The following is a 26,916-nucleotide window of genomic DNA, read 5'->3' on the forward strand; positions in this document are numbered from 1 at the left end:
GTAACGCGTGCAGAGGTTCATGCTATTTCCCCCAGATCCACCTCCCTGCTGAACAGGCGCCCCGACCGACCAGTAGGAGTCGCAGTTTACAACAACCAGGACATGTACCCCACCGGCTTCCCACCCACTAACTGCCAATTGTGTTAGTAGGGACGACTGACCAAGCCGGAGGTACCGCTGACCGCTGGATTAGATCCCAGAATATCTGCGGTGGTAGGTGAGTGCTTCGTCCACTGCGCTACCCAGCTGCACCTCATTCACACACCTTTTAATCAGTAAACACCAGGCTCTCATCTCGTTCACACCTTTCATCTATAAACACTAGGGGTGGAACGGTACACATTTAAACCGTACACCGTTCGGCACAACCTCCACAGTTCGGACATGGATGTATTGTTCAATTATAACGGTTAGCCTCGAGCTAGGCTAACGTTACGTTAGCCACAAGCTAACGTTAACTACCGGTAACTTTAGCCGCAAGCTAACCGTGGAAACAAACGCTCACAGCGAAGTGACTCCACGACACCAGTTCCATTTGGGGAAGGGGGTATATTGACGAAGCTTGACAACAGAGGTTGTGTCGGTCTGTGTAAAATAACGAGCCAGGAGACTAGAGCTGTGTGTCAACTGCGTCTGTTTACATCCTGGTCCCTGCTGGGTCGTACCAACCCGACACACCACTGTGGGGGGGTTTATATAACAGTCCCCATTCCCTTGTAACATCTCCTTTTTTGTGTTGATAACAACAGTTACAACATTCCTTAGTGAAAATTATTATTAATAGAAGAAACCCCATAAACGTCCTTATTTAAAACCCTAATAATCTTTTCTGTGACTTTTCCTTTTTGATAAGAAAGTCTAGTGCTGGTTGAGCATATGCATACTTTGTCTATAATGTGGCCACAAAAATAGAAAGGTTTAATTGTTTAGTTTGTTTGCACTAAGTTAATACTTTGACAAATGTAGCCTATATTTTTCAGTCAGTTCGGTCTTTGTGTGCCAAACATTATTTAAGGCAAACCGCTGTAAATCTTTTTTTTTTTTAATAAATGAGAAGCATGTTTAAATTTTTGGAGTGTTACATTTTTTTTTAATAAAAAACGTATATCGAACCGAAGACCGTGACCACAAAACAGTGATACGAACCGAACCATTGATTTTGTGAACCGTTCCACCCCTAATAAACACCAGCCTCTCATCTCGTTCACACCTTTCATCTATAAACACCAGCCTCTCATCTCGTGCACACCTTTCATCTATAAACACCAGCCTCTCATCTCGTGCACACCTTTCATCTATAAACACCAGCCTCTCATCTCGTGCACCAGTGATGCCGGTAACGCGTTACTAAGTAACGCGTTATTGTAATCTGATTACTTTCCCCCGAAAATAGTAATCTAACGCGTTAATCTTTAAAAGCCAGTAATCTGATTGCAGTTACTTGTCCAAGTGGCTGTGCGTTACTATTTCGTTACTATCTCATCATAAATTCATAATGCAGGCGGAATGCAGTATTTTATTTCGTTTTCGACAGTCAAAAATACATTTTGAGCTGTTTTTCTTATTTGGGAGTGACGTAGTGTGGCAGTGAAAGGGTTACACAAGAATGTGTCCCGCGGCGTGACTGGACACTCTGTTTGTGAGTGACTCTGCTTTGGTACAATCACATTCCCCATCCAGTCTGCGAATCAGAGGCAGAGTAGGGCGGGTCTTCACAGCACGTGTGACATATGCGCCAATCGTGTGACAGTAGGGCTCCGTTGTTACAGCCTCGTCTGCATTCGTCTGAGAATTCCACCCCAAAACGCTTGTCTAAACGCAAAATTAAAAGTGAAACCGCAAGAAGACTTTTGCGGTTTCTGTTCAGACTTCCACCCCAAAACGCGCGTCTATGCATATGCGGAGGAAACAAAATACTGTCTACCGCTAAAAACAGCACATCCAATTGCATTGAAAGCATCTGGAATCACAACACTAGCCGACGCTTCGACTAGGTACAGGAGGACTCGGAGGCCAGCCAAACAGCAAAAGAGAGAGATTGTTTCTTTCCCTTTTGATTAATGTATATTTGATGGTGGCAGAGCAAAAGCTCTTATTTGCCAGATTTACAGTTAATTTACATGTTAAAGAGAGACTGATTTTATGTTTATAGAGAGACATTTATAAAAACAATTTAATAGTTACAGTTGATATAATTGAATAGTTCAGCCTGCATTTGTTAGATGTGAATGGATACACTGGTTTTGTAAAACCACTGGCTGGCTGCTCTAATGCTGTGAGCATCATAGACTGTTGCTTTACCATACTTGATGGTACAGAAGCTGAAGCACTAGTTTAACAATTTACGTTATGTGCAGAGAAACAAGTTAACACTTTGAGTGCCAGGACACGTCTTTTCACGTCTTTGCTGGCCATGCTAAAGTTGCCGGGGGACGCTGTACAGCGTCCTTATATCAATATTTCAAAAATCTGCGATCGGATTCATAATGTCCCTCCGCTGGCCTGAGATCCACCAGCAGGACCCACTGAGCTCTCTGGCGGTTCAGGAGCGCCATCTGGTGGCCGATCGGCGCAATCGCCAAACAGGATGTTGAATAGAGGTTGTCCTAGACGACCGTAGTACTTCCGGCGCTCGCTATAGGTCCCGCGATTCTGGCTCGTCACACTACACAGTGATCGATTGCCAATAACTCGATAAACAACATGATTTGGACGTATATACCATTATACAAGCTGGAGATGGACCGGGTAAATTTACATCCCATAATGATAAGATTTCAACTCGACGATGATCGCCCAACGGCGCGCGGAGACTGGGGTGAGTTTCAGCGTGTAACGTTACCCTCTTCGATACTAACTGCTATTATCAACATTTGACCCACATTAGATGATTGGTATAACGCTGCCCACGTGAATTATAAACGCCCCCTAGCCCATCCGGTCAACATCAGATGACGTGTAGTAACTTCTAGAAGTACGTCTAGTTGGAATTTTTTATATCGCGCTGATTGCCATAAAACTGTATTGCATCATCAATATAATGCATTTGGGGCTATAGATCACGTTCTGGAGAAAGCTGCAGAAAGAGATGAAAACATACTTATACATTAGACCATACTTTACTATGAATATGTGAATGAAAAAGTTTAACGTTGCTACACAATGAACAATACATATAGGACTTTGAATGGGCCCTAATAATGGCAATGTAGCAATAGAATTTAAAAAGTTATAGCCATGCAAAGAAGGGGTACTTCTCCATAGACAAATAGAGCCGGCAACCTATGGTATATCATTAATTTAACCCAAGGCAACCAAAGTGTTAAAAACAATTTATGCACTTTCAATAAAGCGTTTAAAAAAACTGTTGGGGGAACGACGACGACTTCGTAACCTAGTTACTTTCAAAGTAACTAAGTTACTCTGATAATCAAGTAATCAGTAAAGTAACTTGGATTACTTTTTAAAGGAGTAATCAGTAATGGGATTACTTTTACAAGTAATCTGTGGCATCACTGTCGTGCACACACCTTTCATCTGTAAACACAAGCCTCTCATCTCGTTCACACCTTTTATCTGTAAAAACCAGCCTCTCATCTCATTCACACCTTTCATCTGTAAACACCAGCCTCTCATCTCGTTCACACCTTTCATCTATAAACACCAGCCTCTCATCTCGTTCACACCTTTCATCTGTAAACACCAGCCTCTCATCTCGTTCACACCTTTCATCTGTAAACACCAGCCTCTCATCTCATTCACACCTTTCATCTGTAAACACCAGCCTCTCATCTCATTCACACCTTTCATCTATAAACACCAGCCTCTCATCTCGTTCACACCTTTCATCTATAAAGTATAAACACCAGCCTCTCATGTCGTTCACACCTTTTATCTATAAACACCAGCCTCTCATCTCGTGCACACACCTTTTATCTGCGAGCCGACGCTTGGCTTGGAAGCCACTTTATCCTGATGATCAGTGCTTGCTTTCTTTTGCATACTGCTGTGAAAGTCCTTCAGCATGCCAGGTTGAAAGATGATTATCCTGATGATCTTCAGGGGACTCCGAGCGCTCTGTCTCACCATGTCCACCACCGCGTCAAACATGGCATCCGCCACCTGGCCTGTCTGTGCACCGCCTTGGCCTAAAATGGCAAAATGTGAATTACGTTTTTTTTTGCTGAAAGGTTATTTACTTAGTAAAAGTCCCAAATAACAATCTGTATAGGCAAAGTCCCAAAATAATCTGTATAGGCAAAGTCCCAAATAACAATCTGTACAGTCAAAGTCCCAAATAACAATCTGTAGAGTCAAAGTCCCAAATAACAATCTGTAGAGTCAAAGTCACAAATAACAATCTGTATAGCCAAAGTCACAAATAACAACCTGTAAAGTCATGCCTCCAAGAGGAGTTAACCGGAAAAAAACGAACACACTTTAAGATCAAATCTGTGCATAAACATGAGTCTTTGTTACTGGAAACACACCAGTGTTAATTTTGGTGAGTCACATTCTGAAGTTAGGCCTCACCTCTGCAGCGTGGCTAGATGGGTAGAGCTCTGGATTCTGAGCTCTGTCGGAAAGTGGTGTTGTTGTCCAGCAGGAAGCAACAGGAGTCATTAAAGAACCCAGAGCGTCTATTGCAAACAGTAGGGGGTTCCCCAACGTTCCTGGCCAAATATCCGATATCAATCCCTGTCTCCTGAGCCTTTCAGCCATTGTGTAGTGTGATGTGTGCCTGGTGCCAGTGTATAACAGCCCTGAGCCTGCATAGCCCAAGGTTGGGTGCTACACAGTGGTGGTGAAGGAGCACTTTGAGTGTCTAGAAAAGCACTTTAGGATCCCCTCGAAAACGAGATGCTACATCTCAAGGGGTTATTCCGAATAAAGAATTTCAATATACTATATCAATGCAATGATCATTCATTAATTTATTCACCTGTGCCGATAGCAGGAAGGGAGACAGAGGTGTAGGAGTTCGTCACACACATCTGGAGAGCATCTTTCACAGTCATACTGATCTTCCCGGGGTCCGTCTGGCCGACCAGGTGCAGGATCTTCTTACACTTCAGGTTACCAGGCGGCGTCATTACCATGCCTTGGTGTGGCTTGGATCCTTTAAAATGGAAATTAAAGTATACTATCTGCACTTAACTCTCAAGTATAAACATCATAACCATGTCACAACAGCATTTATAATGTATATTATCATCAATACGTTAGGTACGACTAAGGTACCCATGTACATGTCAAAATACTTCCCAAAGGTCAGTGAATACCACGACCACAACACCAGAGGAAGCTCAACAAATCATGTTAAACCCAGATTCGGCTCAAACAAGGGACTAAACACGTTTCGCAATTATGCCACATCAATGTGAAACGCCCTATCCAAAGCTGTAAAGGAATGTGAATCCCTACCCACATTCAAAACCGTTCTTAACACTTTGAGTGCCGACGACGAGAAATGTCGTTTGATTTTTTTATTAGTGATCTGAATTCATATTTCATCAACCGAGTCTCCCGTTGGTACAGCAGCCCCTCCAGGAGCTCAGATGGGAAAAAAGCACCCCCTATCGTCTATCCCTGTGTAACTGCAGGTCAGTCGATTAGACTGAGAGATCCCTGTGGGATCCGTAGAGGTGGAGCCAACTCGCTCCATTATGCTGGCGTTGGATCTGATGATGAGGGATCTGATCGCGAGACGGAAAGCAGCCTGGAATATATATTTACAGCAGCCAATAATCAATCAATAAACGCAATCGATATTTGGAATGGCGATCAGGAATTGGAATAATCTTTTTGGAGAACATCTGATATAAGGTAAGGAGTCTATGTTACCAGTCTTGGGGTAATCAGAGCTGTATTCACTGAGATAACAGCGTGTCCCTATGTGTGTATGTGTGTGTGTGTGATCTTGAGGAAACGAGAGAATAGATTTTTCAGCCCGCCTCTATAGCGTGCATAAGTACACATATACTATCGATAATCTAGCATTTATTTGAAAACGATTCATAAATAGGCCGACAAATGACAACGTGTCTAGTGTATTCGAGAATATTCCAATAAATGCCGTTTATGGGGGAATCTTAACATTTTCCGAATATTTTCGCGAGAACGATAGCTTTTCGAAATGCTATAAAAAGGATATGAACCGATTAGAAAACAATCCGTTTCGACAATGTTGACTGCAAACAAGTCATTGATAAGCGACGGGCAGATTAGACACATAGCCATAATTTAAAACATAGATTAGGCATTTTTAACGCTAACATTGAAGTGGATGATGGCATTCAACGGGGTAAAAAGGTAAACAAGGTCGGCACTGTTAGTGTTAAAGAGCACCTACGGGAGGCTGCAATTCGAAACTGGCCACCGTAAATGTCCAAACCCCCCCACCCCCACCCACTCCTAATAGACAGTCTCCTCCCCACCGCATGTATATATTCTCTCCCCACCGTATGTATATTTCTCTCCCACCCACCCACCTCCTCCTAATGTACAGTCTCTTCCCCACCGTATGTATATATTCTCTCCCCACCGTATGTATATTTCTCTCCCACCCACCCACCCACCCCCTCCTAATGTACAGTCCCCTCCCCATCATATGTATATACTCTGTCAGGATATATGGGTAACAGTACTGTATATTTGCATATCATATATGTCACAAATGTAACAGTACTAAATACCTGTCCAGGGGTGTAAAGTACTTGAGTAATTGTACTTCGTTACAATACTTAAGTACTGTTTTGGGGGATTTGTACTTTACTCAAGTATTATTAGGTTTGTATACTTTGTACTTTTACTCCATTACATTTCAGAGAAAAAAAACATACTTTTTACTCCTTACATTTAAAATGCAGACCTACAAAGTACAAAGTACAAATCTCACAGGTCCAACTATTTTAATTAGAATATTTGAATTGTTTATCTGGTCGAACTAACGTTAACGTTATTAATCCTGCGACCGCAGGTAAACAGCCAATCAAATCCCCATCAATGGAAAATGAACCCACCCATACCCATGCTGATTGGTCCTTGTGCAACACTAGAAAGTGGGGATCTTTGATTAAACACCTGCTATCAGAAGAATAGACAGTCAGATCGGCATTATGCTGTGGTTAATATTGTGATATTAGTCAGGGTACTCCAGTATTCTGTCTTTAATATTGTGATATTATTCAGGGTACTCCAGTATGCTGTGGTTATATTATTCGGGGTACTCCAGTATGCTGTGGTTAATATTATGATATTATTCAGGGTACTCCAGTATGCTGTGGTTAATATTGTGATATTATTCAGGATACACCATTATTCTGTTTTTAATATTGTCATATTATTCAGGATACTACAGTATTCGGTCTTTAATATTGTGATATTATTCATGCTGTGATGTGAATGCATTAAATAATTTTAATGCAAAAAAGTGTCATTTCAGCATTGTCTATCACAGAACACATTCCATTGTGGGCAGAGTGTGCTTGGTTTCATTCCAGCCTTGCCTAAACACCAGCTGATGATTTCACTAATTGGCTCACCTCTTCAACTAACTCACCTGGTGCAATGTATAGTTCAAATTAAAACATAGTTGAAATGAAAACTTGGCCCACGATGGAATGAGTTTGAGACCCCTGGTTTATCCCTTTAAAAAAAATGTACTTTTACTTTTTAGTACTTAAGTACATTTAAAAGTAGGACTTTTTTTACTTTTACTCAAGTGTGTTTTTAGCCAGATACTTTGACTTTTACTTGAGTCAGATTTTGAGACAGTACCCATACTTTCACTTAAGTATAATTTCTGGGTACTTTTTACACCCCTGCCTGTATGTCATGTATGTCCCTATGCCATAAATGTCATGTATGTTGTGTATGTCATAAATGTCACTATGATTTGAAAATGGGGGACCCTGATGTAAACAAGACAAACGTCTTTCTCTGGTCTGCATCCCTTAACAATTGTGTGTATTGAGCCGTACTGTATTGTACCCATTCAGCAATCTGTTAAATAAAGTTTTCATTCATTCATTAATTAATTCATTCATTCAGTTTAGCAATAGGTTAAAGTGTTATTAGATAGATTTTCATTTCGTTTTGGTCAGGGTTATTTCGCGAGAGGAGACTATTTTAGAAAACCTTGAACCATGGGAATTGTAGTTTTTTGGTGGCCATTTTGTGAAGGACATCGCTAGATGTCGATCTGCGTTGGCATTTTTCAGAACTACACTTCCTGAAAGCCTCTATGGGGTTTCAAGCGTCATACCTCTGTATGGATTTTTTTTAATATCTCTTATTATTCGGGATAATAAACACTTAACGTTATTGCATTATTTTGAAGCACAGTTAGTTTCTCTTCCCTATTTTTAGCATGCAGCAACAATTCGATTTGAAATTAGTTAAAAAGCGGTTTCACGGGCTGCCGGCTGGCTGCACATGCGTCGGAGGAAAGCATGTATTGTGACAGTCTCCGGCCTCCCAGACCAACAGTAAGGGGGAGTGCGCAACAACCAGGAAGGGGGTTGGGAATTGGCATAACGACTAACAGTGGGATGGGAGAAAAATCGGAAAAAGGAGGGGGGGAAAAGATTTTAAAAAAAAAACGGTTGCACCCTGATCAAAATTAAAAAGTACAGTAGATTTCATTATCTGTTCTTCTTATGCACGCCTGGTGATTAGGGGTGGGGCGATACATCGATCCAGATCGATATATCGATCTATTATCAATAATCAAATAGGATCGATGCAACGTAAAAAGATCGATTCATATTGCGATACTCTTATTTTGAAAATCCGGCGACGTCATCGCCCCGCGCCCAGTGTTGTGAAACTCCGTGTAGCTCGTATCAGATCAGCGCTAGGGAGCTTCTATTTTGAGACCCGATATAAGTCTGTGCAGTTTTTTCCCCGCACCGGGTCAAATGCATCTAACATGCTTTGCATCGTCGCCATTCTTTTATGCCCACGTCGCGTGGGCAGACCTAAATTAACGTTACATTAGCTGCTTAAGCTAACTAAGCTAAGAGAGAGAAACGGAGAGAGGAGAGGAGGAGGAGGAGGGGCGGGGGCATTCTGTCTCTGTGTGTGTGTGTGTGTGTGTGTGTGTGTGTGTATGTGTGTGTGCGCATGTGTGTTTGAAAATACCAGATGAAGTCAGGAGTATTATTATATTGATATAATATACAGATAATGTTGATATTTAAACGATCATCATGCAACATAAAACAATTGTAGGAACGGTTTGGGAGAGGAAGGGGTTTTAGCTTGCGTGTTGTGAGTTCCAAAACATTTTACTTAAAGTTTAAAGCTCAATATATAAAAACGTGGCACTTTACAGTAAACAGGAGGTCTATTTGTATTAAAAACAATAGATTGTTTTTCATTTAAATGTCTGGAAGAGCTAAAAAATAAAAACGTCAATTGATATTTCCGTAGCCTTTTTTTAGTTGATCTAAATGTGACTGATTGTGTTAAATGGGCACATAATATCATCTCATATCGATCGCAGGCACCTGAATCGAATCGTATCGTGGCAGACTGTGATATCGGCAAATATCGTATCGTTGTCCAAAGAATCGATATCGTATCGTATCGTGATGAAACTGGTGATTCCCACCCCTACTGGTGTTACTAAATCCAAATTGAACTCGGCCATTTGAAAGATAATATATGTATATATATATAAATGTGCGAATTGGCTATAATAAGGTAATTTATAAGCCTGCTATTCTATATTCTATAATAATATTTCAAATTGCATTGGTCCGGATGGGAGAATTCAGTACTGTATCTACAGAACCTTCTGTTTAATTATCTTCCCTTTTTTCATTTCCTTAGATTCTTTGTACACATGATCTCAAGAAGGTACTGAACGAGATCAGTGGCAGTTCTTCATGTCTGGTCATTATTAGCATGGTGTTATTCACTGTCAAAGATGCAAAGAAAAATCATAATTCATATTCTCCTTTGTTTCATCACAATTTAAGCAAGCCTAGTAATAGACACAATATTTCTGACACTGGGAATACATTCAATGAGGTCCATAGATGTCAAATGAATATGCAAATGGTCCTTGTAGAAGTGGAGCAATATTCCATTTACTTAGGTATGTATTTTAGGCGGATTTTCAGAAAATAGGCTCCGGGCGGAAGAGGTTAACACTTTCAGCGCTAGCCGTTTTAGTTATCCTTGTACTCAATGGGCCACCGCTGTAATAGATAGGGATTTTCACTGTGCGTCGCAGTGTTTAGTGTTTGCAGGGCTATATCTATATTCTATATTATAGCTATGGAGACAATACTATGGCTCATTTGACATTAACTATCCCTCGTTCAACATGTGAAAAATAATACATTTTTGTGATCCCGGCTAATTCCTGGTAACTGTGTGTGTATGGAGCGATATGTGAATTTAGCAAAAAACATTTTGCGTTGCTCGCCTAGACACGCTACTATTTCCAAATCAAAGGTATATAATAGGTATTATGTTTCATCATGAATGCATGAAAGGGTTGTTTTTTTATGCTTTGATCGCTAGCAACGGCATTCATTTTGAATACTACATACCGGTATGTTGATTGAATGGATCGATATGAAATCATTGTAGGATCAAGGTAGAATTGACGTCAGATAGTCTTTACCTTTGATCAGGGTTATTCCAAAAAGAATATTCCAATTGTCTGATCGCGATTTCCAGTATTGATGTCGATCGGGTCCCTGACATGAAGTGGCACAAGATATGCCTCAAGTGTGCTGAACGCGTTTCGAAGTGCTCGGATGAAGCGATTTACTTGGCTTGATAAAAATTCTCCGCCCGGACGAAATTAGATGTGACACACAGTGTGAAATAAGGTTTCAAAGGGTAGGCGATACTGCCCCCGAGCAGGATTCGGAAGGCATTGCAATCTCGGCGTCTCAGGTCGCTTTCACATATAGTTTTGGAGGACTCGTGCGGTTCTGGGGGTGAAGTTGCAACATTGTTGCATTCTTCATTTGGTTCGTCTGCGTTCACATAGAGAAATCTGTCAGCGGACCGAGACCTTCTGAACAATGTCACGCGGTCGAAAAGGGCGCTTGTCTATTGGACAGTGGAAATGTGTGTGTGGCTGCAAGCCTGTGTGTGCGCGCGCGCGTGTGTGTGTCTGTGTGTGCTGTCTGCGAGTCCTCCAGATAAGCGGAGCGAGTTTTGACATGGCATTGATCCATTGTTCTATTGAAGCACATTACCACCATCCTCTCGCTAAACAACTTGTAGACCAATAATAATAATATAATAATAATAATAGTATTGACGTGGCATTGATCCATTATTAATGCTGTGCGCCTCGGTAATAATAATAAGCCGCGTGTTTCTTCCTTCTTCCCAAGATGCACAGTTAGATATATAGATAGATAGATAGATAGATAGATAGATAGATAGATAGATAGATAGATAGATAGATAGATAGATAGATAGATAGATAGATAGATAGATAGATAGAGAGATAGAGAGATTAGATGCAGTGTGCTTGTTTTGCAGTGAGTGCTGCGAGCAGTGGTAATAATAATCACTTCCTATATTTGGTTCGCGTTTGGTCCGCTGAAGCCGAACCGAGACCTACGTTTTCAGGCGGACTAGAGTTCGCCTGTTTGGTCCGCGGACCGAGTTCGACGCGCATTCACACAGACCCGAAAAACCGGACTATCGAATTCTGGTCCGAAAGTCCGGACCAAACAGCCCCTGTGTGAAAGCGACCTCAGAATGAGTCCCAATGATACACAGAGGTCCGTGAGACTGTATAGAATAAAAAAATCAAATAAAAGAAAAAACGATGAAAACGATCGAAAACCAGACTATACTCGGGTTCTGGCGCTCAACGCATGGCGAGATAACCCGACTATAGTCGTGGTTGGCCGTGAATGAGTTAACAAGGGGGCCTAGACTGTGCCACGTCACATATTTCTTGAGAAAAATGCGTCTGTATCCAAGAGTCTATGAACGCTACGTAAAGTGGGCGCCATGTTGTTTTTGAAAATGCACAAACACAAACTGCTGTTTTTATAACACTAAGCTAGCTGTAGTCCAACTTAACAAACGTTTTGTGGTAACGTTAGCGTACTATCCAGTGTTGTCTTCCTGCAACAACTTCAGAGATTTCTATTTCAGTGGCAAAAACAAGCACTTTTGGTGGACATACTTGGTACTCGAGTTCTTTCAAAAACCACTTGAGTTCAGTTGTAACGGCGAGTACTTCAGTAATGGATTAGTCACACGCATCCCTAAATCACACTACACTTAATTGAGAGTAATGAGCAATACCGGTATGTAGCATATAATATTCTGAAAGTAACTTCCTAACAATATTGTTTGAATAATCTGGGTTTGTACACATTTTCCAAGGCAAAATGCAAGCACTTTTCAAGCATTTTCAAGGTGCATTTTCAAGATTTTCCAGCATCTTATGCGGCTGTGGTAAATTAAATATTTACTCAAAATGATTATTTCACTTCTTCCATCACATTAAATCAGATGTTATTGTGCTAAACAACCAAAATTATGTAGACTTGGCATCATATATAACTGATATATAGCTGAGCCGATGTGTTATGCAGTATGTCGTGTATGTCATAAATGTCATGATGAATTGAACATGGGGGACCCTGATGTAAACAAGACGAAAGTATTGCTCTGGTCTGCATCCCCTTAATAATTGTGTGTATTGAGCCGTACTGTATTGTACCCATTCTGCAATCTGTTAATAAAGTTTTCAGGGAAGAGAAATGAGGAGCTATCCCAAATGTGGTGAGGTATGCCACTTTATTCTCCCCACAAGTAAATTGCTTTGCTATCTCACTGTCAGGAAACATTGTTTGAAACATGGCCCCCATGTCATTACATGAATGGTAGGAATAGTGGCTGGTTACAGCTTTTGTTGCCCAGCATATTTCAGCTTGAAGTGTTGGATTAGAGGTAACAAATGATTTAATGGTGCCTGTGGTGTTGCTGGTTGACTGGTTCTTGGATGAGCCTGGGGATGGTAGAGGGGCAACTCCACTGCAAGCTCCTCCACTGGCTGCTCTGGCTCTCACTACACTGCTGGTTGTTGATGTGGATGTAGCTGTGCTGCTTGATGCATTGCTTGTCTGCTGGAAATAATCCACTAATGCAGGACCTGGATTTAGACGTGCTTTCATCAGAATTTGATGCTTCTTCCCTAAATAAAAAGGAGCAGCATGTTATAAATAAAACAAAGTGTTTTATTAATTTAATCTCACTGGTTGCACTTAACTTTAAGAGTATTTATTGTTTAATGTTGACATCTAATCTAAATGGATCATTATGATATTATAAATGTATATTTCATTTTCATTTATAGGCTACTGCCTATGAATTTTAGACAGCCTAATGATGGCCTGGAATGAACCAACTACCTTAACATTATTATCCATGTAATTAACTGTAAAGGTCACGTTAGCTGTTAGATTGCATATTCCATAAATAAACATGCTAAAATTGGCCTGGCTCGTCACGTTTGATTGAAAACGTTATTAACAGATTGCAGAATGGGTACAATACACTATGGCTCAATACACACAATTGTTAAGGGGATGCAGACCAGAGAAATACTTTCGTCTTGTTTACATCAGGGTCCGCCATTTTCAATTCATCATAACATTTATGACATACACGACATACAGGTAGACAGTACGTTACTGCGTTCCAGACTACAACTGCTCCACACCAGTTCCACACCAGTCTCCGTAAATGTTCCGTTATAAAAATAAAATACCATTTCAATACACAACAAGTTTTCGTGTTTTGAAATACATGAAAGGAAATTAGCTAACGTTGATTTGCCTAACGTTACATGCTACAACACTGCGGTGAAAAACAGAGTCCGGTAAACACGAGTTTGTAATTCCATTAGTGTATTTTGCCTGTTACTTGACTATTTCGATTATTGAAGTGGTATTTTTATAACAAACATTTACGGAGACAGGTGTGGACTGTGGAGCACTTGTAGTCTCGAACTTAGTTACCTGGCGAGCCAGGCCGAGACACGTTAATAACACCCATGGCTCAGTGGCTCACCTTTCAACGTGGCTCGAACGTGCAGACTCCCCCAATCCCCATGGTAAAAATCTTCAAGTCCTTTCTGCATATTTTGCACACGGCTACTCGAGGATGTTCTCCTCTGAATTATATTTGATATCTCCGAGCCAGAGCTCATTAAAACGGCAGCCTCCCGGCATTTTGGCCACACACACACGCGCGCTGTTCTCATGGCACAGGTAAAAACACTACGGGGTGGGGCCGAGCCACATTTCATTTAGCATGAAAGGCGAACGCAAAATAGGCTCGCGAGTCGCTCCGACTTATTTTATTTCTTTGTCTAAAAACCAAACTATTCAGTCAGATAGCGATTTATTATTAAAGTATAAAATGCAATTACAATTTCAATAACTTTCCAGCACTTTATACACAATTCAAGCACATTTAAAACCTTGAAAACAGCACATTGAAATACAAGCATTTTCAAGGATTTCCAGCACCCGTACGAACCCTGAATAATGCTATGGAATGATGAAGGTTTTTACCGAGCTGGTGGCACTCCACTTCTACACTGGGACCAGCGGCGTCCAGAATGGCCTTGGACACACCTGGAGGACGGAGAGAAAGGATTGCATTTCTTCTTTTTTCAACCTTAATTAAAGGAACACAACAACATTATGGGAAATGTGCTTATCGTCTTCTCCAGAGTCAGACAAGAAGATAGATACCAATTTCCTCTGTGTGTTCAGTAAAAAGCAAGCTAGCTTAGAATAAATGAACGGAAGCGGATATGGCCCATTAGCCTAGCATAAACTCTGGGAGAGGTATTTTTGGCCAACAGCTAGGCTAGTGGTCCTTATCTGCTTCCATTAGTTTGTGCTAAGCTAGGCTAGCTTGCCGCAGGATCACTTTCTATTGAACGCACTGAGAGGAAACTGGTATCTATCCTCTCTGACTCTGGAGAAGACTTCAGCGCATTGGTGAGCGCATTTCTCATAATGCTGGTGTGTTCCTTTAAATATTTTATACAATCAAAGTATGATTATGTCGAAAACAGTCAACTGTACAGGAACTGTACATGAATGTGGAACTAGAAATCAGCTGATACTCAGCTGATAGAGTTGTGCCCTTCCTGATGGCTTGTCGTACAGAACTTGTAAGTCGCTTTGGATAAAAGCATCAGCTAAATGACTAAATGTAAATGTAAAATGTAAATGTAGAAATAACTTCAGCCAAAGAAAAGTTGGGTTAGTGATTTACCTGACTTGAGAGTGAACGTAGCATTGGAGGAGTTGACAATGACATCGCTCGTCTCCTTGGTGATGTCTCCTGTGACGACCTGTATAGTCACACTTCCCATTGTTGTCTCATGCATTCCAGAGCTTGACGTGACTTTAGAAAAGGGACCTCAGCAATAGAGGAAGGTGGGAAACGATGTCAACAACATGGGAAAACTAACAACTCTCTCTAACTCCCAGACAAACATGGTCAGGTTCTTCATCACACCCTCACAAGAACAATATAGATGAAGACTGCTGGTGGGAATGTGGGAATAAAGACGCCAACAACTATAATATCTTCTGGGATTGTTCATTCATTCTCCCTCTATGGACAAGCACATGGAAAACATAGAAAGTAGAAATACCATTACAATTCAAAGTGATTTATTTCGGGAAAATAGATCTTGATATAAGGGATAATGATGACAAGTATATTTTGTACATATTAATGGTGGCAACCAAAAAGGCTTGCACGAGGAAGTGGATGAGTCACTTGGTGCAGATGGAGGGAGGGCGGATGGATGTGATCCATGAGATCTATGTGATGGAAAAGTTAATGTATCTCGTTCACACCTTTCATCTATAAACACCAGCCTCTCATCTCGTTCACACCTTTCATCTATAAACTAAGGCTGTCAAAGTTAACGCGGTATTAACGCGTTAACGCACAATTCTATTAACGCCACAATTTTTTTAAACAATAATTTTTTTGTAATTTTTTTTTTATCTACTTTTTCTCCCCATTTTTCTATTTTTCTCACATCCAAATTTTTTCGTATTATCCAATTCTTCCCTCCCCTGTCTCGAACGTTGCTAGACTATGCCTCCCACTGGTCAGCTGCAATGTGGACGAAGCCTTGCATCACGTGTCCCCTCCGGTACGCATGATTACTTTTACCAACGGATTTCCAATTCCGCGCTCTGCGATCTTTTTTTATTTGATTTGAAATCTTTATTTCGAACATGCAATGAATACAAACAAACAATAACAAAATCTGATTGGCGGGCGGCTAGGTGGTGTAGTGGTCTAAGGCACTCGCCACCAGTGTGGAGACGCTAGGATTCGCGTGTTCGAATCCAGCTCTCCACATTGTTTTTCAGTTTGGCTGGTCGTCCGCAGTAATACACATTGGCCGTATTACGGGGAGGGAAAACTGAAGGGTGGGGATCGAACGTTGTGAACAAGCGACTCCTACAAGTCGGTTGGTGCGCCTGCGCAGTAGAATCAGGAAGTGTCGGGGGCAGCGTGAGCCTCCCACGCGTTACTCCTCGACACTGAGAGGTCGAGCTGCGCAGGTGAAAAGATGCGACTGCTGTTACCTCAAGTACCGGAGGGGACTTGTGCTATGTATGACTTAGTCCACATTGCAGCCGGCTTGTGGGAGGCAAGAAACAGCGTTCGTGACAGGGGAGGGTTGAATTGGATGATACGAAATTGGGATGGGAGAAAAATATAGAAAAATGGGAGAAAAAGTGGATCAAAAAAAAAAAAAAAAAAAATCTGATTGGCCACTGACGTTTCTGGTCGCGTGACATCTGCGCCAATCGTGTGACGCCTGTTTCTATCACCGGTTAAGCTTAGGCACTCTTTCGAAGTTGGTTAAGGTTAGAGTTTGTCTTAGAGCAGGGCGATAGAACACCAGCCCTGATTCCAAACTCTAACCTTAACCAACTTCGAAAGAGTCGCCTAAGCTTAACCAGTGATAAACTAGGCGTTAGGTAGTTTGCAAGCTGTTCGAGGCGGAAATGGGCGCAGAAACAGGCGTCACGCGATTGGGCGCACATGTCACATAACCAGAAACGTCAGTGGCCAATCAGATCGCACCAGAAACGTCAGTGGCCAATCAGATCGCAGAACGCGAACGCGGAACTGGAAATCCGTTGGTAAAAAACTAGACCCCTCCGGTACACGTGGAGGCAGCCGTAGCATCTTTTCACCTGTACAGCGCAATCTCTCAGTGGCGAGGAGTAACGCGTGGGAGGCTCACGCTGCCCCCGATACTTCCTGATTCTGCTGTACAGGCGCACCAACCGACCTGTAGGAGTCGCCGTCCACAACGTCCCCTCCGGTACCTGAGGTAACGGCAGTCGCATCTTTTCACCTGCGCAGCTCGATCTCTCAGTGGCGAGGAGTAACGCGTGGGAGGCTCACGCTGCCCCCGACACTTCCTGATTCTACTGCGCAGGCGCACCAACCGACCTGTAGGAGTCGCTGTCCACAACGCCCGATCCCCACCCATCAGTTTCCCACCCCCTAATACGGCCAATGTGTATTAGTACGGACGACCAGCTAAACTGAAAGCAAATGTGGAGCGCTGGGCTCGAACTGACGAGCCCAGCGTTTCCAGCATTTCGTGGCGAGCACCTTGCCCACTACGCCACGAAATATACTTTTATACAAAATGCTTCTTACTGTTACGCTCCAGAGACTGTGCTAGACAAGATAAGTATGAAATAAAATAGTATAGCATGTACACATTAAATGCACCAACAGTTGGTACAAACAAAACTCTTAAAACTATAAATATTAACAAAAGTTAATTAACACTTTCACTGCCACTCACGAGATTTCTCTGAATTATTAATATCTCGTTGAAAGCCACTCACGAGATTTCTTGGATTTTTTTTAGCGATCTGAAATCATATTGCATCACGCGAGCCTACCCGAGTATACCCGAGAGCCGCCGGCGATCAGATGTGGAAAAAAGCGCCCCCTATCGTCTCCCAGATGACATAAGGGATTTTGGAATGGACTCAATGAAAATGGATGGGGGAAAAAATCCTGTACTCCACATTTTCCAGTCCACTGATGCAGCCGGAGTACCAGGGTTCATTCAGGGGGCTCTGAGCCCCGCGGAATCATGTACTGCACTGTACACACGTTGGATCCATACACTTATCGATTTTTTTCTAATGGTGATCAGGAATTGGAATATACCAGTTGGATACCATCTGATGTCAGGTAAGGAATCTATGTTATCAGTGTTAGGATAATCAGACTCATTTTGATGAAGATATAAGCTGTTTTGTGAAATGTCCTCTATCGGTTTTACTGAAAAAAACCAAGAGGAAATGAACACGGCGATTATCCGTGCGCGGCTTGAATGGGCGTGTGTGTACGTATAATATTGATCATCTAGCGTTTATTTGAAAACTATTCATAAATATGCCGACAAATATCAACGTTCTGGAATATTCCAGTAAAAGACGATTATCATAGAATGCCCCAGAATAGAAGTTTTTTTACCTCAAACGGGTGCTTTTCAAAATGCTCTCAAACGGAAATGAAGCGATAAAAAACCAATCTGCCTTGACAGCACTGACTGGAAAAGGATTCTTTGATAAGCGACGGGCAGATTAGACACATAGCCATAATTTAAAACATAGATTGGGATATATTAACGCTAACATTAAAGTGGATGGTGGCATTGAAGCGCTAACTCTGGCGCCACCTCGTGGCATAGAAAGTGTTAATGCTTGTATATCTAATCTTGTGTTGTCATGTTTGTTTATGTGTTTGTTTAAAAAATTATAAAAAAATAAAATACAAAAAAAAATATTAACAAAAGTAAGCACAGTCTCGACGGAGCGCACAGACAGGCAGCCGGTCGTTGCGGCGCCATCTTCATCTCATTGATACTATGTTTGTTTCTGACTCAAAGTGTGTGTGTGTGTGTGTGTGTGTGTGTGTGTGTGTGTGTGTGTGTGTGTGTGTGTGTGTGTGTGTGTGTGTGTGTGTGAGAGAGAGATAGAGAGAGCGAGAGCGAGAGAGAGGGGGTGAGAGAGATGAGGAAGGGGCAAGAGAAAAAGAGCTGGGAGAGTGTGTGTGAGAGAGAGAGGGGGGGCAGGGGTGTGAATCCTCAGCCCTTGTGTGGGTGAATGTAACAAGTTCCTAACGTTTTCTTTCCCCTATTATTTCATGCACACTTTATTCATCGTTTTAAATTATTATTTTCTTTTAAGTTATTTCATGCATCACTCTGTTTTGAATTTGATGCATATTTGCAATGCATGAGGGTCATCCTTTTGTGTTAAATGGCTGCATAAAGCAAGCATGTGTTGACTCTCATGTTGATAAGAGTATTAAAACTTGGAACTTGAAAAATATCCGTTTAAGGTAGAAAAAAAAATCGATTAATTTGCTGTTAATCGCGAGTTAACTATGGACAATCATGCCAGCACTACTATAAACACTAGCCTCTCATCTCGTGCACACACCTTTTATCTATAAACACCAGCCTCTCATCTCGCTCACACCTTTTATCTATAAACACCAGCCTCTCATCTCGCTCACACCTTTTATCTATAAACACCAGCCTCTCATCTCGCTCACACCTTTTATCTATAAACACCAGCCTCTCATCTCGTTCACACCTTTTATCTATAAACACCAGCCTCTCATCTCGCTCACACCTTTCATCTATAAACACCAGCCTCTCATCTCGTTCACACCTTTCATCTATAAACACCAGCCTCTCATCTCGTTCACACCTTTCATCTATAAACACCAGCCTCTCATCTCGCTCACACCTTTCATCTATAAACACCAGCCTCTCATCTCGTTCACACCTTTCATCTATAAACACCAGCCTCTCATCTCGTTCACACCTTTCATCTATAAACACTAGCCTCTCATCTCGTGCACACACCTTTTATCTGCGAGCCGACGCTTGGCTTGGAAGCCACGCTTGGCTTGGAAGCCACGCTTGGCTTGGAAGCCACTTTATCCTGATGATCAGTGCTTGCTTTCTTTTGCATACTGCTGTGAAAGTCCTTCAGCATGCCAGGTTGAAAGATGATTATCCTGATGGTCTTCAGGGGACTCGGAGCGCTCTGTCTCACCATGTCCACCACCGCGTCCAACATGGCATCCGCCACCTGGCCTGTCTGTGCACCGCCTTGGCCTAAAATGGCAAAATGTGAATTCAGTTTTTTTTGCTGAAAGGTTATTTACTTATAACAATCTGTATAGTAAAAGTCCCAAATAACAATCTGTACAGTCAAAGTCCCAAATAACAATCTGTATAGGTATAGGCAAAGTCCCAAATAACAATCTGTATAGTCAAAGTCACAAATAACAATCTGTATAGTCAAAGTCCCAAATAACAATCTGTAGTCAAAGTCACAAATAACAACCTGTAAAGTCAAGAGGAGTTAACCAGAAAAAACGAACACACTTTAAGATCAAATCTGTGCATAAACATGAGTCTCTGTTACTGGAAACACACCAGTGTTAATTTTGGTGAGTCACATTCTGAAGTTAGTCCTCACCTCTGCAGCGTGGCTACATGGGTAGAGCTCTGGATTCTGAGCTCTGTCGGAGAGTGGTGTTGTTGTCCAGCAGGGAGCAACAGGAGTCATTAAAGAACCCAGAGCGTCTATCGCAAACAGCAGGAGGTTCCCCAATGTTCCTGGCCAAATATCTGATATCAATCCCAGTCTCCTGAGCCTTTCAGCCATTGTGTAGTGTGATGTGTGCCTGGTGCCAGGGTTAGAAATGAAATTTTTTCTTCCAGGGCTTTTTTTGCCCCCCCTTAATTGATTTTCAGGCTTTTTTTTTGTACTTCGGGGGCACAGAATCTTTATGATGAAATTTAACATAAAGATTATAAAACATTGTTGACACTTTTTTTTTTACAGTCTTCGTCCCTATGTTTGATAACGTAATGTTAATGTCTCCAATGTATAGGGATCTACGCTAACCTTTTTCCCAAGGAGCACATGTGCTCCTAAATAACATTTTAATAAATAAAATCTAAATAAAAATTTAAGAGCACACAATGAAATTTAGGAGCACATTGAAAATTGTTCAAGTAACAGTTTATTAACAAACTATTTATTACATGCATATTATACTGTGCGTGTGCATACTAAGAGCTAAACATCTGTGCAAATAGCACATACCACCAAAATCACAAATTGGCCCATGCCTACTAGACGCAAACAGGGGTGCAGTGCTGGGCATACGTGGTCAAACGACGTTTGGGCTTCGTCACTGAGGCAGAAGTACGCGCATCCTATTATTATGCAAAGCCTAGGTGATAAGTGCCAGCCGGGATATACGGCGCGACGACACAAAAATGACTCGTCGCGCCGTATCGGCCGGCACTTATCACCTAGACTGTGTGTGTGTGTGTGTGTGCGCGTGTGCATGGAGTGTTGGGCGTGTGTTATGTGACAAAAGACCGCCCGTCTCGTCCCCAGCTCCGACTCATGAAAGAGAGATGCATGTATGTGCGTGCGCGGGAGCGCGCGTGCACGTGGCGTTTGGCCTTGGCCCATATTACGACTGCACCACTGGACGCAAAGAATATCGGTTGTCAAGCTGCTTTTTTATGTTGTAGTCTTGTCACAATAACAACATTTAGACTTTGATACAGATAGGAAAGGCAATGGAATATATTATTAGATGACAGAACATGGACAATTCTTTATACAATTATTTAATTCATTATAATTGAAATGCTATTGAATAATAGTTAATACAATTATTCTGTTACAGCTACAACTGAGCTATAATTTATACGTATAGCTACTGTCCATCAATATCTTCCTTTTGAATGAAATAGGTTCAGGAGAGAGAGATGTAGAGAGGGAGAGAGAGCAAGACACACACACAGAGACAGATATTCTCAGCCCCCCCTTTCCTCTGAGCGTTCCCAGTGATGGCTTACTATGTGCGTGTGTGTGTGTGTGTGTATAATATGCGTGTGCAAACGGGAACGGGACACACATCTGTGCAATAGCACACACCCGTCACACCACCAAATTTCTCTCGTGAAACCAGCCGCGTCACCGCAGGAAACTTTACTGTGATTGGACGTTTATGCGCCTTGTGGAATGTGGGACTACAGCGGAGCTTGTAATCTTCAATCGCACACTGCGAGTAAATTATTTTTCCGGTTCGCACACACACATATTATTAGGGACAAATACGAGTGAAATGCTCGCACTGTAGAGCATATATATAATTATATATATAATTAGTAAACTGTCAGGGGCTTTTCTTGCCCCCCTTAACTGATTTTCGAGGACATTTGGTTTCGAACCCTGCCTGGTGCCAGTGTATGGCAGCCCTGAGCCTGCGTAGCCCAAGGTTGGGTGCTACACAGTGGTGGTGAAGGAGCACTTTGAGTGTCTAGAAAAGCGCTATATCAATGCAATGATCATTCATTCATTTATTCACCTGTGCCGATAGCAGGAAGGGAGACAGAGGTGTAGGAGTTCGTCACACACATCTGGAGAGCATCTTTCACAGTCATACTGATCTTCCCGGGGTCCGTCTGGCCGACCAGGTGCAGGATCTTCTTACACTTCAGGTTACCAGGCTGTGTCATTACCATGCCTTGGTGTGGCTTGGATCCTTTAAAAGGGAAATTAAAGTATACTTTCTGCACTTAGAGGAACATGCCAACATTATGGGAAATGGTCTTTCTCCTGCTTGCTCCAGAACTGATGGTTCATGGCGCTTCTGTGTCCTGTGTGTCACTGAGATCACTCTGTTGATGTCTTCATTATAGTGAATAACTTGCTGAGCATCAGTGTACGCACTGGTGATTATTGTATAGTATTAGGGGTGGGAATCACCAGTTTCAAGTCAAGTCAAGTCAAGAGTTTTATTTGTCACGGCATACAAGTATAAAATGAAATGCGGGTAGTCTTGCCCGCAACGATGTGCAAATAACATATAATAGAATCAACATTGTGCAATAAACAAGTAACATATTAGGGCATATCGGTATATGTACATAAGTTATTTACAGAGCATGGAGGACATGCTAGGTCCTTTGGTAGTGTCTTTCTGTACATGCTAATTTATACGATCTCCGGTTATACTATACTATTTTTAAAGTGACCTTTCCTTCGTGGCCATAAATGTGGGCGTGTGCAGCATGAGTGTGTATCACGATACGATACGATATCGATTCTTTGGACAACGATACGATATTTGCCGATATCACAAAGTCTGCCACGATACGATACGATTCGATTCAGGTGCCTGCGATCGATATGAGGCGATATTATGTGCCCATTTAACACACTAGTCACATTTAGATCAATAAAAAAAGGCTACGGAAATATCAATTGATGTTTTTATTTTTGAGCTCTTCCAGACATTTAAATGAAAAACAATCTATTGTTTTTAATACAAATAGACCTCCTGTTCACTTTTTATATATTGAGCTTTAAACTTTAAGTAAAATGTTTTGGAACTCACAACACGCAAGCTAAAACCCCTTCCTCTCCCAAACTTCCTACAATTGTTTTATGTTGCATGATGATCATGAGTTTAAATATCAACATTATCTGTCCATCCTCAGTAACACACACACACAGAATGCCCCTCCCCCAGTCCCCCACAGAAAGGTAGACTGTCAGGGCCCCCACCCCTCCTCCTTCCCAAGTCCCCTCTCCTCTCTCGGTTGGCTGCTTAGCTTAGTTAGCTCACGCAACGTTAATTTCGGTATTTAACGCGACGTGGGCATAAAGCAGGGGTGGCCAACCCGCGGCTCGCGAGCCGCATGCGGCTCTTTGCCCGTCAATGTGTGGCTCTTCAAACAATTGGCAAAAAAATAAAAATACAAAAAAATACATAATTTTTTTTTTTTTTATAAAATACTTTTTTTCGTTTATCTCTCTCTCTATTTATTTGCTGTGTATTGCTTCCCGCCAATATTTAGTTTATTGCAGATTTGTCATTTGTTATGTGTTAATTGTTTTATTTGAATGATGTGGTGATGTCACTTCCATAATACAACCTGTAGGGGAGCGCGTTGCACCTCGCTCATTTGCAAACTTGGACACCTTCATCCAACAACAGCTTCATTAGTTCATATCGCCCATTTACAGGTAAGAATGAGGTTGATATGGTTATGGACATAATTTGATGTATATTGCTGTCGGGACAAAACCTCATAACTCCATTTTTTGAATTTTTTTTTATTATATAAATCAACTCCGTAGATCATCCTCCATATGTGTGTGGGTTTTACAAAGTTTAAACAATGGAAAAGCATTAAACCGATCATCTGTCTAAACCTCCTAACTCTATTCACCCTCAAATCTGTGTTAGTTTTTTTCATCTGCTGAAAAGTTGGGTTTTTGGAGTTATGAGGTTTTGTCCCGACAGCAGCGATTATGCTCAAATGAATATGCCAATGTTAAATATCTCTGAAGAGTAGTTTCCCAACGGAGTTGCACTTCCGCGTTCGGTTTGCGCCTGTGTTGTGTAAACCCCATATTGAGCTGGATGAGCGTTAAACCTCTCTTCATTCTTCCTGACATTACTGCATGACTGATCGCTACAATACGTTCACTACCACCGATTGGACAAGTAATGTTATGCAGCTGAGAGCGAACGTTTTTTCGCGGAGCAATATAGGGAAGATGCAAACTGTTCTGATTGATTGAAAACTTTATTAACAGATTGCAGAATGGGTACAATACAATACGGCTCGACACAAACAATTGTTAAGGGGATGCAGACCAGAGAAATACTTTCTTGTTTTGTTCTTGTCTTGTTTACATCAGGGTCCCTGATGGGGGACCCTGATGTAAACAAGACAAACGTCTTTCTCTGGTCTGCATCCCCTTAACAATTGTGTGTATTGAGCCGTACTGTATTGTACCCATTCTGCAATCTGTTAAATAAAGTTTTCATTCATTTATTCATTCCCCCATTTTCAATTCATCATTCTGTCCTCAACCATAATTTTCATTAGTCAATACACCTTAGATCAGCCTACATCAGACATTCAACTCTGTCAACATCCACAACTTCTTTTGTTAGTATAAAAAGTATAAAACATGTTTTGTTGTTCTTTTGTTAGTATAAAAACATCTAAGTAGGTGCATTGTGGCGCATTGTCAATTTATTAGTTAATGACAAGCGGCCACAATGCCTTCTCCAACTAATGTTATTTACTTAAATTGTTCCCGTTAATGAATAATTAACATAAGTAGCATGGTAATAATACGTAGGCTATTGATCAATGAATGTATTGATACATTAATTTATATTACAAATGATACACAAGTAGAATTAGTTATTTCCTCATTGTCCTTGCTGTCTGCCATCGCCTCAAAATAGGATTGAGGTGATATTTAGCCAGGCGAGTGTGTTGGACTTATAGTATATATAAGTAAAGGAGCAGTGCACATATTTTCAGCATTGTCCCACCTTGTCCACTTCATTCTTTCATATCTCTCCTTTAAAGGAACATCGCACAACCAATGAATGTCTGGGAAGAAATGCACAGGGAAAAGAAAATATGGAGACGAAAACAGGACATTTTTACCGGCGTGGGAGAGTAAATATTTCTTTGTCGACCGTAATGGTAAGCCATTCTGTCTGATATGCCAGATGACATTGGGACATTACAAGGCATCAAATCTCCAGCGCCACTTCACCACAACACATGCTAACATTGACAAGGAATACCCAAAAGATAGTGAACTTCGCCAGCACAAGTTACATAACTTGAAAAGTCAGACACAGAAAGAGACCCAGCTGTTCCGTTCATTTAACAAGCAGGTGGAGACGGTGACGCTTGCCTCTTATCAAGTGGCATTGAACATTGCTCGTGCTAAAAAGCCATACAGCGAAGGAGAGTTTGTGAAAAAATGCATCACTGAGGTTGTGGAAATTTTGGCTCCAGAAAATGTCAAACTGAAAAAGATGGTGTCAGATGTACAACTGTCACACCACACAGGATATCAGACATAAACCATGCCATTGTAACAGAATTACATTCTGATCTTCAGAAATGTGAATATTTCAGTGTCGCATTGGATGAGTCTTGTGACATACAAGACAAGCCACAGTTGGCCATATTTGCACGGTCGGTTTCAGAAGATTGTGTGATCAAATAAGAACTCCTGGATATTCAGCCACTGAAGGACAGGACCCGTGGCATTGATGTGAAACAAACCATGACTGATGTGTTTGCTAAAGCAAATTTGCCAATCCAGAGACTGACAGCAATAGCCACCGATGGAGCTCCCTCTATGATCGGAGCTGTGAACGGGCTTGTGGGACTTTTGGAATTTCCACTGCATTATTCATCGGGAGCAGCTTGTGTCTAAAACGCTGAATTTAGAGCATGTGATGAAGCCTGTGATGGAAATTGTCAACTATATCCGGACACATGCTCTTAACCACAGGCAATTCAAAAACCTGATTGCTGAACTTGACCAAGGCCTTCCCGGGGACCTGCCGCTTCACTGCACTGTGAGGTGGCTTTCAAGAGGCAAAGTGCTGTCTCGCTTCCTTGAGCTCTTGGATCCTGTGAAGCTGTTCATGGAGGAGAAGAACAAGGACTATCCACAGTTGTCAGACCCCCAGTGGATTATGGATTTGTCTTTTTTAGTCGACATGCTGAGTCATCTGGACAGACTCAACCTGGGCCTGCAAGGGAAGTTAAAGATGCTGCCTGACCTGGTGCAAAGTGTGTTTGCATTTGTTGGCAAACTCAAGCTGTTTAAAGTGCAGCTTCAAAAGGGAGTATTTATGCACTTACCCTCTCTGCAAAAAGCATGTACACATGCTGCATCAGCCACTCTGAAAAAGAAGACAGCCCAATATGCAGCACAGGTAGAAAAACTC

General features: G+C 41.7%; 1 protein-coding gene across 1 annotated transcript in view; it reads right to left on the reverse strand.

Annotated features, from left to right (window-relative positions):
* Positions 1-26,916, reverse strand: part of LOC311229008 (protein mono-ADP-ribosyltransferase PARP14-like) — a gene marked incomplete at its 5' end in the record, with an annotated part of 133,212 nt that overhangs the window by 17,741 nt on the left and 88,555 nt on the right. Inside the window, 6 exons of the mRNA XM_084314999.1 lie at positions 3,930-4,148; positions 4,943-5,119; positions 14,577-14,639; positions 15,292-15,438; positions 19,961-20,215; positions 22,498-22,674. Coding sequence (XP_084171125.1) covers positions 3,930-4,148; positions 4,943-5,119; positions 14,577-14,639; positions 15,292-15,438; positions 19,961-20,215; positions 22,498-22,674 — 1,038 coding nt within the window. The remainder of the gene's footprint in view (positions 1-3,929; positions 4,149-4,942; positions 5,120-14,576; positions 14,640-15,291; positions 15,439-19,960; positions 20,216-22,497; positions 22,675-26,916) is intronic.

Source organism: Notolepis coatsorum (assembly GCF_963971535.1).
Source record: "Notolepis coatsorum genome assembly, chromosome: 1".
In the NCBI taxonomy this organism is placed as follows: Eukaryota; Metazoa; Chordata; class Actinopteri; order Aulopiformes; family Paralepididae; genus Notolepis; species Notolepis coatsorum.